This window comes from Tauraco erythrolophus, chromosome 5 (genome assembly GCF_009769465.1).
Source record: "Tauraco erythrolophus isolate bTauEry1 chromosome 5, bTauEry1.pri, whole genome shotgun sequence".
NCBI lineage: Eukaryota > Metazoa > Chordata > Aves > Musophagiformes > Musophagidae > Tauraco > Tauraco erythrolophus.
In genome coordinates, this window is record NC_141469.1 from 57645936 (window position 1) to 57659793 (window position 13858).

At 40.8% G+C, this 13858-nt stretch overlaps 1 protein-coding gene across 1 annotated transcript in view; it reads left to right on the forward strand.

Moving 5' to 3' along the window:
* Positions 1 to 4529: 4529 nt before the first annotated feature.
* The window catches only part of CFAP97 (cilia and flagella associated protein 97), a 30604-nt gene continuing 21275 nt past the window's right edge, over positions 4530 to 13858 (forward strand). The window contains exons 1-3 of the mRNA XM_086612306.1: positions 4530 to 4572; positions 12762 to 13640; positions 13730 to 13801. Of these exons, the coding sequence (XP_086468432.1) occupies positions 4530 to 4572; positions 12762 to 13640; positions 13730 to 13801 (994 nt within the window). The remainder of the gene's footprint in view (positions 4573 to 12761; positions 13641 to 13729; positions 13802 to 13858) is intronic.

Here is a 13858-nt window from a genome sequence, read left to right on the forward strand (position 1 = left end):
TGACGTTCAGCCACCGGAGTTCGGTCGTGCCGCCGTGAGACGCGTTCCTACACCCCGCTTCAGTGCCGTGCCTGCCCTCTCTGCTCCTCGGGGGATTTTGGAAAAGCGGTGGGAGATTGTCTTCTGAGGCACCGGCCCTCCTTGATGTCGTAGTCGTCGGCTTTGGGAGGGAGTTACTGCGTCGCGTGTGCCATCCTTAAAGTTACCGGACTAGGAGGGACACGTTGAAGCGATGCCTGAATAGAGTTCAGGGAAGTGTTATGGTTGGGTGTAATAAATAGGAATTAAGTCTTCTGAAATGGTGGTTGTAAACAGCTTGCCTTGAGCGTGTTAAATCATCGCAGTAGTCACATCTCCACGGTTTCCTCGGGACAAGAGCGTTGTAACTCCCCCTGCCCTGCGCAGGGCTGTGTTCTGTGCTGACAGTTCCCAAGATGGGGCTGTAGTTTGGAAAAATCACCAACTCCGAATCTCTTGGGCATTGTGGATTTGTGTGAAAATCACAAAAGAGGCAACGCTGAATCCTGGGCCTTTCCTGCCTATCGTTTGGGCAGCCCCTGCAGCAGAGCAGATCTCAGAATTCATTCCAAAGCATCTCAGCAAGATGATCTAACAAAAAGCAATGTATGTTGTGCTTGTGAAGCTTTGTTTTCTTTGGAGTTTTCACAAGATGTTAGGGACACTGGCATTTTAAAATATAGTTCAGTATAGTTTGAGGTCATGTAACTTTTAAACTTACATGTAACATGTAAGTATAGCGCAGCATAGTTTGAGGTCATGTAACTTTTATGCCTTGCTGAAGTTTTTCCCTTACAGTTCTGTTAAACACGATTTTTCAGAAACTGTTTTTGTTATAGTATGTGAATATTTACACTTGTTCCTTCTCTGTATAAAACATATATAAAAAGCATCTAGTATTTGCATTTGGACGGGTATATATTTTAAAATGATGTGGTTAAAATTTCTATGCAACATTCATAGAAACAGCAGGAAAACTATGTGGGATGGAATGAATATAACAGAAATAGCAGTGGTAAATTTCTTTTGTATCCCTGCTTTTGTCTGTTATGAGGTTTTCAATATAGTGCATTGTGCATGTTTTTGCTTCTATGAAAAAATAGTTAATCTCTTTTTCTTGGATATGAAGCGATTGCAAGAGTTGTCAATGGAGAGAAAACAAAGTTCCACAAAGTTAAATTCTTCAGAGGAGCTATTTGAAGACTAAAATGAAGTCATCATTACTAGAAAATTAGTCACCAGATGTTAGCTTAAGATGGGTTTGTAAAATAATTGGCATTTTACAATAGTTTCCAAAAATTTGGGCTTGACTTTTGGAATGCTTCAAGCTCTCCCACCACATTCTCCTTTTTTTTTTTTTTTTTTTGTAGTGTGTATGTTGTACCTTTGTATTTTCTCAGCCTAAATAATCCTTGTAACAGTATAGAATAGAGACCAGAGAAAAAAAGAAAACAGTTAATTTGGGGACATTCGCTTGCTTTTCATGGGACTTAAAGCTTTTATGACCTAATGGAGTTTTTGTTTAGGTTTTGTGCTTGCTCATGTTTAAAAGGGAACTCAGAAGGAGTCTTATGGGAAGGGAAATGAAAGGGAAGTCTTATGCATTTCCGCATAAGATTTACAGGGGCTTAAAGGGCCATCACCACCACAGAGCCTATTGAGGCTTTGCAAGTGAAATTGGCCTTTAGAGGCTCAACCCAGCAACAAATGCAGTTGCTTCTCTAAGGAGTCTTTCAAAACTTGTGGGATAGGTGGCATATGGTCTTCTGTGGCATAGGTGACAGGAGCATCTACAAACTTTTTAAAGTCTGCCCATTTGTATGACATCAAAATATACCTGGAGCTTAGAGGTAAGAGTCTGAAAGTGTGCTGACTCCTAGATGAGCTTAGGTATCCCCTTAAATTCATGAGAGATAGCCAGACTGTTATTATGATGGATATACTTTAGTGCTTCCACCAGAGCTGCTTTTTAAAGCTTTTTCATTCTTTACTTCGTGGTCTTATGCTCAACCAAACTCGTGATAGTAATGGTCTAAAACATGACCTATGTTCCTTTGCTAAGGTTTTTTTCCATCCAACAATCTCAACTGATACTTAAGTCACAATTCAATGATGGGTATTTGTAATTCTTGAAGTGTTTAACTGTAATAACATAATAAACACTGAAACTCCAGGAAACCTGTGTTATGTTGAATTTAAGAGAGTCCTATGTTTCAGCATTTTATCTGCTTTTCCATACTGGTATTTCTCATCTGAAGAAAAGAACAAGTCATTAGAGTATAATGCAAGAGAGGATCTCAAGAGGCCTTTACCTTGTTTGCCCCCTACACACATTCTGAGGAAACACAAATATACTTGGGCTGTTCCTAAGCGATATTTGTTTAAGCTGTTTTTTGTATACTGATTTAGTGATTGAATTTCTGTACTTCCCCCTGCTCATCTGTACAGACAGTGCTTGTTCCTCTTGCATAGGAATATATTCACTGAAAATTAAGAATTGCATCTTATTTTCAGTGGCTGAGGAGAATGTGATCGACATCTCTAAAACTGCGTGTTTTCCAAGCTGTGATAGTAGATGTCATCTTGTGGTCTCAAAACTCACATCTGTTTGATCTGTGTGGAAGCACATCTGTGCAGTGTTGAGGGAAATGCTGATGATATCCCTATTTGTGCAGTCAGGTCACTAAGCATACGAAAACTGTAATATTAGAAGCATGAAAAAACTTCTAGTTTAGTGAGTGTTTCTGTTCGTGGAGACAGTTCATGTGTCACTTGGTAGGGATGACCTGATATTCTGGAGTGTGCTGTGATTTATCTGCTGCTGAACTCTGTGTCCTGTTTTTGCTGGGATAGAATAGTAGAATCAATATTCTGTTCCGAAAAGCTACATTTCTAAAGTAAGCTGCATTTTTTGAAGAGACTGCAGCACCTGATTCGGTGGGAGCAGAGTTGATAAGACACTTTGTTTTGCTTTGTAGCCAGCTGTGGTATGCAGATATCTGTAGCGCTCAAGGCCTTTCCAGCTTGTTTTTTGCTAACAACTTGGACGTCCAGGAACCTGGGGAGATCATGGCCAAGGAGGCTGACACCTAAATTGGCAAATGAGTGTTCCATACCTGTCCTGGTTTTAGCTGGGACAGAGTTACCTCTTCTTTTTAGCAGCCAGAAGAGCTCCGTGTTTTGGTTTTACTCAGAGGCTCGCTCTGAGAAGAACGTTGATAGCAAGTTGATGTTTGTAGTTGGCCAAGGACTTTTCAGTGTGCCATGTCCTGGCCGGAGTGCAGAGGCACGGCGGGATAAGGGAGGAGCATAGCCGGGACAAGGGGGCCACGATTCCCCTTGTGATTTGTGGTGGAACTTCAGATTGAGGGCCAAACTGGCCAATTAGTATTCCATATCATGCAGCGTCATGCCCAGCATAAAGGTGAGGGACAGCCGGAAAGAAGGGCTTTTTTTGCGCTTTGGCTCTTTCGCCGCTTTTGCTCTTTTGTGCTTCTGTGCTTTTGCTCTATTGCCTTCCCCCCCCCCCCCCCCCCCCAGTACTTCCACTCTTGGAGTACTGTTTCTCTCTGCCCCTCTCTATTTCGGGGCTGCACGTTCGTCTGGGATTGCAGCTTCGGGATGAGACGGGCTGCGGATAAGAGGGGGTGGTGAGCATCTACACTGTGTATTAAATCATCTGTATTAAATTGTTCTTATCTCAACCTACGGGTTTCCCGTTTATCCTTTAATTCTCTCCCTCATCCCTGGGGCTGGGGGAGGGTGAGTGAACGACTGTGTGGGGTTCAGTTGCCGGAGCGGCCTAACCCATGACACATACCACATAACATGCTTACTATAAATTGGAAAGTTTGTTAGGGATGGGCTCTTTTTGCCCCCTCTTATTGCACTTGCTCTCTCTTACTCAATGGCTGCTGTCCCTGGAGGGTCTCGCTCTTGATTCAGGTTCTGAGGCCTACCCTCACTCTCTTCTGGGATTGCAGTTTCGGAACTTTCCTGCTCTGGGATCACTGGCTGGAAACAGGCTGGACATTGGCCAAGGGTTGGTGAGCTGCTGCACCATACCTCACTTGTCTGTATATGTTATTATTGTTACCATTGTTAGTTTCATTTTTATTTCAATTATTGTATAGTTCTTACCTTGACCCACAGGTCGTCTTTCCTTTTCGCGGTGCCCTTCTTAAGTGGGAGGGGTCACTGGGCAGTAGAACAGCTGACTATTGTTTAGCTGCAGATACAGGCTAAGCATAGACTGTCAATAGTTTATGAAGTGGTGTAGTTGCTTCCTTTGTGGTCCTGCCATCTATTTCAGGACCAACTCAGAGGCAAATCCAGAAAATGCCAAGGTAAGTGGCATGTACACAGTATGGATGGTGAGCTCTTGGATGAAAGTTTCAATGCTTTTGAACTCTATTGCAGGTTTATTTTTGAGATCTGGCTTCCCAACAGTAGCAGATAGGCATCTGTAGATTCTAAGCATTTCTAAGCCATACCTCTGCTCCATGCCATGAATGAGGCAGGAGCACAGGCTGGACACAACTAGTCTGTCACAAAGTGATAGTAGAGGGGAAGTTACTGTACAAATATTGGTTAAAGAATTGTGACTCATTTACTTTTGCATTGTGATGAAAGAAGGGGTTTATGCCCCCATGCAGTTTCAAATGGGGAATGGTCAATGGAAGTTTGAAAGCCTGAAGATGTACACGGAGACCTTTGAGGTCTGGACCACCTTTGGGCTGTACTTCTTGAGACAGTTGATCAACACTTAAGCGTTGTTTAGATGGAGCAGGAAAAGCAATATATCAGTTGTCGTTTGGAAGATGGCAATACCTGACTCCAAACAGTCTGCAGCAGGTGATTGGGTTGGTCTCAGCACATCTCAAGGGATCTGATGTTTGAGTGGTGTGCTTGGAGCTTAAGGAAGGCACACACAGGTAATCCCGCGACTGGTGCACCAGGATGATGGCACATGTAATGCCAGCCTGGACATGGCAGATATGCTGAAGTTTTGCGTTAATAAGAGGAATTCTGTTCTTTTTTCTTGCATGCCATTGTGGACTACTGTGCCAGATTCACCACCTTCAGTTGTGGATAGCCTGACTGGATGCATGTTGCCCCAATATTTAAATCTTGGTATCTGGCAGAAATACTCCCATAGATATGCACCAGTACAGCAGGAGCAAGAAAACTCAGCTTCCTTTCACCTTGTTCTTCACCCTCTATACCTGGCAGTGGAGTCTGTCCTTTTCTGGGCTTTTCGTGCCTGTACACAAGTAACTGCTGCCAGGAACTGTTCATCGTGTGTCTATGTTGTTGAAAGACTGTGGCTTAGGATCACTTTTGGGAAGGGTCAGTGCCAATGACCAGTTTCCCCCTAGCATCTTCCTGCCTTTTGATCCCTGAGATAGCTGGAGGTATGACTCTTCCAGGGAGTGAGAAACAATGTATGGCAGTAGGCCTGTGAGGCTTCCATGTGAGTGGTGTCACTTATGCTTGTAGAGATGGAGGGCCTTATGAAGGGAATTCTTCCAGAAGCTGCTGATACTTTTAGTAGTCTCTGACCCAACCTTTCACAAGGTGACCTTCACTGCACAACAGACATTTAACGTGTGTATGAGTGAAGTCCTGGACCTACAGGTCCATGTCTCTCAGCATAATGTATTGCAGTTTTTCATAGTAGGGGAATGGCTTATTCTTGGCTCAAGAGGAACTGTTTTATTTTTTTTTCTCTCCCCCTTCCTCTCCCCCACCTTGTATGTTAATTTGAAAGGTTTTTGCCCTGCAGTCATCTAGGGCTCTCTGGTGGTCATGTGCTTTCTTTTGCTCTAACAGATGATGGCAATTGACTCTGTTCCAGGACTTTCTAGTGCTCATTTGCTGAACTGAATCTTTGCTTGAAATAGCCAGGAGACTCAGGGCTTTCTGTTGGAATCCTTCTAAAAGGATTCTAAAGTACTTTGGAGCATCTCCAATGGGCTTACCTCTGTTTGGGGGCAGAACTGCTGTTCTGAGGGCTAACCTGTCAGAGATTTGGAAGTTACTAAACTGTATCTTAGGGCATACAGGGAAAAATACTTTTCTTTGTGTCCAGCAGAGAGAACCAGGGCAAAAAAAACCCAAACAAAAACAAACCAAGAAAACAAACAACAAAAAAAGGGAAAAAAAAAAAAAAAAGACAAAAACTCCCCCAAAAACCAGATGAAAAGGTGAAAAGGGCAGCAATGGCTGGGTATATTGACCCCATAGATTTGCAGTAGCAGGTCTTCCCTCCTTCCTCTTCTCTAGCTAGGAGAGAGAAAAAGAGTGAAAGGCATTGAAGAGTCAGCTGAGAATCAGCTGAACAAGTGGTTTCAGATGCACTGAACAGTATTTCTGAGCTAAGTGTGAATTAGGTCCTGTCAGATCTGGTCTGTGAGGGATAAATGGTGTTTCCATGGCCCGTTTGGACTACTCAGTTCAGGCACATGTCTACTACTGTCTCGTGAACCAACAACAAGAAGTTTGTCATGAATCAGCAGTAAGTATTTATATGTAGGTTGTAGTTTGAGCAAAGGGATTCACTCCCACGTAATTATGTCTGCGTGGTTGATCAGCAGCAACATGGGTCCTGTAACTGGACAGAGCCAGATCCTTTCTTGGAGGTGCACCATGAAAGATTAGAAGCTAATAGTTGCAAGGTGTGACATGGAAAGTTCTGATTAAAGAAATAAAACTTCACAATGAGGGTTGTTAAGCACTGGAGTAGATGCCCACATAGGACAGGAAGTGTTCATGCTTAGAGTTTTTGAATATTTGGTTGGACAGGACCCTGAGCAAAACTAGATCCAACTTTGAAGCTGACCCTGCTTCAAGCAGTGGACTGGACTGGATAATGTCCAGAGAATCCCTTCCAACTTAAATTTTTCTGATTCTAATTCCAGCTCCTGTCTGCTTTGTGGTGTTTTGCAGAGTAACTTGCCTGTGCCTCAACCAGCCATTCTATCTCAGGGTGTACGAATGGTCCAGTGCAGGATGTGTAACTGTGTGGAGGAGCAGAGCTTGGATAGATTTGTAGTGTTGGAGTTTATTCTGATCTGAGGTTAAGGCCTTGTGTTTTGTACCTTGGTTACGAACCAACCATAGTTTGGATTTGGGAAACTGATACCCAAGTTTGCAGAGCATGTGATGTGCAGAACAGCTGTAGCAGGTATTGTGCTCTGAGCTTGAAAAATGAGAATATCTACTAAACAGGCTGGTTGTTTCATTAATTGGGGATTTCCCTCAAAGGGAAATAGTTTCCTGAGAGGTATATTTCCTCCTTTGTGTACTTTGTTGTTTTTCAGTAGCAGAAGTGAAACCTTTAATTACAGAGGAGGTAGGTAGGGCTGGGTATGTGTGGTTTGTCCCATGACTGGAAGCAGCTGCATTAGTTGATCTTTACCATTGTTGATTGTGTCTGAGAACAGACTAAGTTTTGGGTTAGTCTGTTTCGCAGGTTTTCAGATTTGTTTCCCTTCTTTTAAATTAAAAAAACCCTCAGAAGTTAGTCTTAAAATTATCTTAAAATTTTTATTGCTCTCTTCTAGACATTTTCAAATTTGTCTTTTTTTTTTTTTTTTTAAGCCTCAACCAAAATTGAAGAAGGGAGGGAGAAAGGGATGGGGTTTGAACTAGTGCATTTTTACATGGTAACTTGTTTTTACATGATAACTTGTTTAATTATTGTTATTTTTGAAAGTGTTAGTCAGATGATATGTTTCACATTTTCACCATCTCCCAAGTTTGCCATACAAAGAGGTGATTTGGCAGTCAGCAGGTTTAAGGGGGCAGGATCTCTGACAGAGGGGCTGTAATGAGTAAATGTAGTCACAGGATTTTGAAGTGTCCTAAAGAACATCTGCCATTGATAGTATAAATCTTTTAATTAAAACACTTTAACCTTCTAACTCCTTAGCTCTCAAACAACTTGATTTTGCTTTCTGAGATCAGGAAGGTGAGTCCTTGTTCTGAAGAGGCAGAAGTTTCCAGCTGAAAGGAGACGTGCCATCTATGGGAGCAGTAACTGTATGGGCTGGGAGAAGGTTGCCTGCTTGGTTACTTCTTTCAGTATGAAGTACACTTACAAAGCAAAATTAATAATCCTGAACTAGAAGGTGGCTTATTGGAGCTGAAAACAACATTGTTGTTGCTGATGATACTTTACATATGTGTTTGTTAATACATCCTAAGATGATGTCTGTTCCTTTTTGTTGCAGGAAAGATATTGACTCATCTTGAGTGTACTGTAACTGTGCTTTATTATGGCATTTGTGGTGATGCACAGTATGCACACAGTAACGTCAGAAATTTTTGATTCAGCCCACAGCGTGCGTAAGGGCTTGTTTTCCACTTTTATTAAATACCAGAATCTTAAGACATCCTGAAAACACTTAGAGCCTTCAGAGGATGTAAAGCATACAAATTCATAGTGTGGTGTTCTGCATGCTAGGAATTTGTATGTTACTAGATCAAAAAAAAAAAGCAAACAGCTTTCCTCTCTGTATCAACCATCCTTTTCCTCAATTATGAAAGTAGGATGCTTAAAAGAAAATAAAGTTGATTGCCACTTGTACTTTAATATTCAGTTTTTTCTTTTGTTCTGTGATTTATTTCAGTACTCCGATGCATGTATTTCAAATGGTCTGGATTTTAAAAAGCGACAGATTGATTGGATCACTTTAAGGATGAACCACCTTTAATCTTTCACTAGGTACTTAATGTACTTCATAAGTGTTAGTTTCTAACATTCCAGAAATGTTATCAAAAGGCAGTATATGTTCAAACACAGAACCACATGTAAATCTATATCCTCACTATATAACGTTTTATGTACTATCCTACCTTTGTATAAGGTAATATATTTATATAAGGTATAGATATAAGATAATATAGTTATATTGCAGCCATGCCTAAAGGCCTGCTATTAGGCGTTACCTACAAAAATATTTCAGGGGGTGCTGTAGTTGGCAGGTTTGCAGTTGTGAGGGGAAAAACACTCGATACATTTACCGTGAATAAGGTCTTGATCTTTGTTTAACACGGAGGAGGATATCAAAATGCTGCTTGTCCTTTGGGCAGTGCAGCAGCAGGCAGTGGTTGGCCTGTGCAGGAGCGGAGTGGTTTTTGCTCTTGCAGTGGCTGGTGAGAACACAGATGCAGTCTCAGTAGGTCGTCAGATGCTCAGTGCATCAACCTCTTGACGAGGAAGCGTGGGACCCTACTGCCCCGACAGCCAGACTGCCTGTTTTCCTTGGCTGCTTGGCCACTGCTTTCTGATCTTGAATGAGTCAAGCTTAGTATTAGCAGGTGGTGGGATTAAAAAGTGATATAAACTGGGAGGAATGGCAGTGAGGAAGAGGCAAATACAAACGCATGTGCTTGGCTGGGGTAATGGGTGGGTGTTACAGTTGCAAGAAGCAGGGAGAGAATTACATGGGGAGAGGAAATATTACAGTAAAAAACAATCTGACAAATAATTAATGGTCAACCTGCTCATTTGAGTTCATCATATTTGTGTTAGAGGGTTTCACGGGAGAAGGCCACAGAAAACATTTATTTTTTTGTAAATAGATACAGTGGTGATTAGAATTAGCAGTTAATGATAAATATTTGACTCTAATGACAGTTTTCTTGTGATTTCAGAATATCACTTGTTGATTCTGTATTTTAACAATTTATAACGTAGCAGAACTCTATACTTCTCACAGGAATAACATTACACTGTGCCCTGTGTGAGTGTGTGCATGCATAGCCAATTTATTAATTTAGGCATCGTTTATCAGCACAATTTCTTCTTCTATATTACTTCTTGGCAAATTCCAGCTCCTGTAAATACATCGTAGATGCATGAGGGGAATAGGAACCTAAAATACCATCTCTTCATCTATTTCCTCGTTTGTTTTTAATGGAAACTACAAAATTAATTAATGTTTAGTGTGTGAACGATTAAGAGTTTCAGTGAGAGAAATTGACCAATGCAGCATGTCTGTTTTCCATTAAGATGAAGGCTGAAGTCGTTAGGGGGTTGTTGTGCCAGAAAAGTGGAACGAGCGTTTGGCAATGAAATCACTGGTGTTAGGACTGCTGCTCCTTGGGCAGAGTCCGGCTGCTAAACAGCTTTTCTCCTGGTAACAGTCCGTGAATCAGTTACGGCTCAGTCTTCATGGAAAACAGCCCACTGGCAGGTATGCTACTCCCGAGTCATGCAGAGCGGGAAGACGTGCGTTCCTTGGCTGCTGTGCATGTTGGAAAGGAGCGTACAGGCTCCTTGCTATCTTTTATCACCTTTTGCCACCTTTGCCCTGCCCTTTGCCACTGTCTTGAGTTAAATCCCATCCTCGCTTAGATTGTGTTCAGGAAAAAAACATCTGACAAGTCATGGCATGACTGCGTATCACATTATAGCCAACGGGATACTGCTAGTTTAGTCTCCTTTGCAGTAGTGTTACATAAACTAAAAATACATGGATCTGTGTAATACAGTCAACAAAATTTCATATTTCAAGCTGTACTTGTTGGTCTGCATCCACCTGCAAACCTGTTTTTTGCCTTGTCTTATGCTTTTATGTGTACAGCAGTGCAAACAGTATATCTAATCTACCTGTTTGAGACAAATGAAATACACCACATCCCTACTTTTACCAGTCAGTCGTAATCAGTCTGAAGCTGCAAACTGGTGAGATGCTAGTGCCTTAAGAAATAGAATCCCTGCACCATGGAGAAGAGAGGTTTTTGTTTAAATTTTAATACTGTACTTCCCATATTAATTTTTGTCATAGAATTGACTATGCCCAAGTGTACTTGCTAAATAAATAATTCATGATGTATATATGGTCTACAAGTAATGCAAAAAAAATCTACTTGGTTCCCTTGTTGTTTAGGTTACATGAGGTAGAAAACTACATGTAAATAATATATTACTCTCTCCTGATTTATTATTTTTTCCTGTTGTGCGTATTTTGATATGTTAAAATGCATTGTCCTTTTAGGAAGCTGCTCTAGGAAAACTTCCAGGAATTTAAATGACAGTTGAGCATTGCAGACTATGCAAGCTGCCCGAAGACAGGGATCACAAGAAGTGACATGAATATGAAAAATTTCCAAATTCCATGTAACATTTGAAATTAAGAGGTCTCAGGTGTTTTACTCCTGTGTTCTGTTGCTCTTGGAGGAGCTAGGTGCTTTAACGATTATCTCTTCCTGGCACCAAAGTTGACCTCTGCTTCCATCATTTAATAGCATTTTCAGCTTTTTACAACATTTGACCTTATTAAGTCTCTTTTCAGTTCTTTGGCTTTGTGCATCTTAAAACCACAGGAGATTCCACACCTTCTGTTTTTAAAGTTTATGGTGTGCTTTTTGTATTTGGGGTGCATATTTCAAATTCCCTAAAGCTGAGTATTATTTGAGAAGTGGCAAGATAACTGAGTGGCATGGACCTTTAAAAATTCTGTATTTTGAAGTAATTTTAGCTATGAGTTTTCTTGGGAATAGTCTTGCAGTTTCAAAGCAAGCTTTGGAATTCCTTTTTCACTTTCATTTGCCATGGCAACAAACTATATGTGGTTTAAGAGAGCCCATCCATCTTGTAAAACATTCTGGTTCTCCTGCCTTGTATAGTTGCTTCCACTGTCTTTGGTTTTGGTTTCCTTGGCTCTAAGGAATGTTACATATTTATTGATCGCAGCTGACAAAGTTTATATAAAATCTGTTGTAAATAGTAGGGGAAAGGTACTGCTGGCTAGATGGAAACAGTTGTCTTTGATACTGGCTAATTTTGTTCGTTTGGGGTTTTTTATTTTGACTCTGTATATATCTTGCTGAGTGGAAACTTTCATATCTGCCCTGCCATGTGCGTAGGATCTAATACCATAAATTTATACAAGAAGTGTGACACAGTAGGAGCAGATTTGTAGAGCGTTAACAGTTAGTGCTGAGGACCTGGTATCCACCCCATATGTATTTGGGGTTTTTCCTTTGTGCTAATCGTAATCAGGTCCCATGGACTGAATGGTGACTGCTGGTTTAAGTGCACTGGTTTCATGCCTGGAGCACACTTGAAAGGTTAGTTTCATCTGAAAGAATCAAGTTTGCTCACTGTACTTTACAGTGTGAGTTCCAGAGGACTGTCAAGAAAAGCAGGCTCCTGATCCAAACTAAAACATCAACAATGACACACACCCTACGTCTCTTACAGTTTAACCTATAGAGCCCTGGCTCTTTTGATGTAAATTGAAATTGCTCTTACTTGAAGTGCTGAAAGCCTACAGTTTGAATGGCTGTGTCAGCCAAGATGATAACCACCACATAAAAGGTTTTCAGTATAAAATCCGAACTAATGATAGCTCATTAGTGGCTCTAGCTTAAAATGGCTCTAGCTTAAAGGAACAAAATAAGACACTTCAATTGCTTGTTTGTCATTGTTAGCAGCTAGAGAGTCTTAACTCTGACTAATTTCCTTGGAAGTAGAAGTTTTGAGACCACCGTGGTTTTTGTTGTTTTTTAAAGTAAAGCTTTTCAATCTAACATATAAGCTGTGTACAAGAAGGTGGCACTAAATTTCTTTATAGAACTCACTATGGAGGTGACAGTAGCAACATAACATAATTAATTGCAGAATTATAAATTACTAGAGCTAAACCAGTAAAGAACAAAACTATTACACTAAAAGTGTACTTGGATCTGGTTTTATGCTAACCTTTGGAAACGTTTTCTGATGGTTGCAGGTGGCACTCCATATTTCAGTATGGACCGGTTTGAAGATGTATCAGATGGTGAAGTGGATCATGCTTTCTTTGACAGTGATTTTGAGGAAGACAAAAAGAAAGCTAAAGAAAATGGTGAATGCATAGAGAAAGAAAGTACAGAGGCAGCTCTTGAAGACCCTGATTTGGTTTCTAATTCAAAGGATGCAAAATGTTGTGAGGAGGAAAGTGAAGAAAAGCTGAAAGATTTGCAGAAGGATCAGTCCCTAGAAAATAGCACAGATCATCTTGGAGATGCTTCATCTTTATCACTTTCTCCAATTGTGGATAATGCAGGTACATCTGGTGCAACATCTGCTGATAGTAGGGGAGCGCAGGAGAATGTTCCTGCTGGAATTCCCAAAATAGTTAAAGAAGGTGAAGAAGATTATTATACAGATGAAGAAGACAGCAGTGACGATGGCAAAAAACAGAAGGTTAGACCAAAGTCAGCTAAGCAGTCAAACAACATAAAAAAGGCTAGCAAAAAATATACTAATATCAGCTCCTCCTCCTCTTCCTCCTCCTCTTCTTCCTCGTCCTCATCCTCAAGCTCAGATACAGATTGTTCTGATACAGATTCCGATAGCTGTTTGTCAGATTCATCTCATTCTTCCTCAAAGAGAAATGCTTGTAGAAACACTCTTCTGTCTCCAAAACAAAAATTCAAGTCAGCAATGAAATTAGCAGAAGGAAAACCAAAGCTCGGTGACTACTTGGAGGAGTCTGAAGACACAGTAACTGATGTAACACCTCTGTCAACTCCAGACATCAGTCCTATCCAGTCTTTTGAACTTGCAGCATCAAATGATAAGAAACTAAAAATAAAAAGACAGGAAAATGTGAACCAAGAATTATATGGTAATTTTGAAGAATTTAAGTACAACAGAAAATTTGTAAAACCTATGGGGCTGGGAAATCCAACCTTATATCTGTATTTTTTTCATTAGATTCCGAGTTTGATCGCAGATATACTCGAAAAGTCCTGCATGATGCCATGGACCTGAATCAGCTTTTGAAAGGTGACTTTTAAATTTTCTTTTTACGAAGTATGACATCTGTACATTGTTGAGAATAAT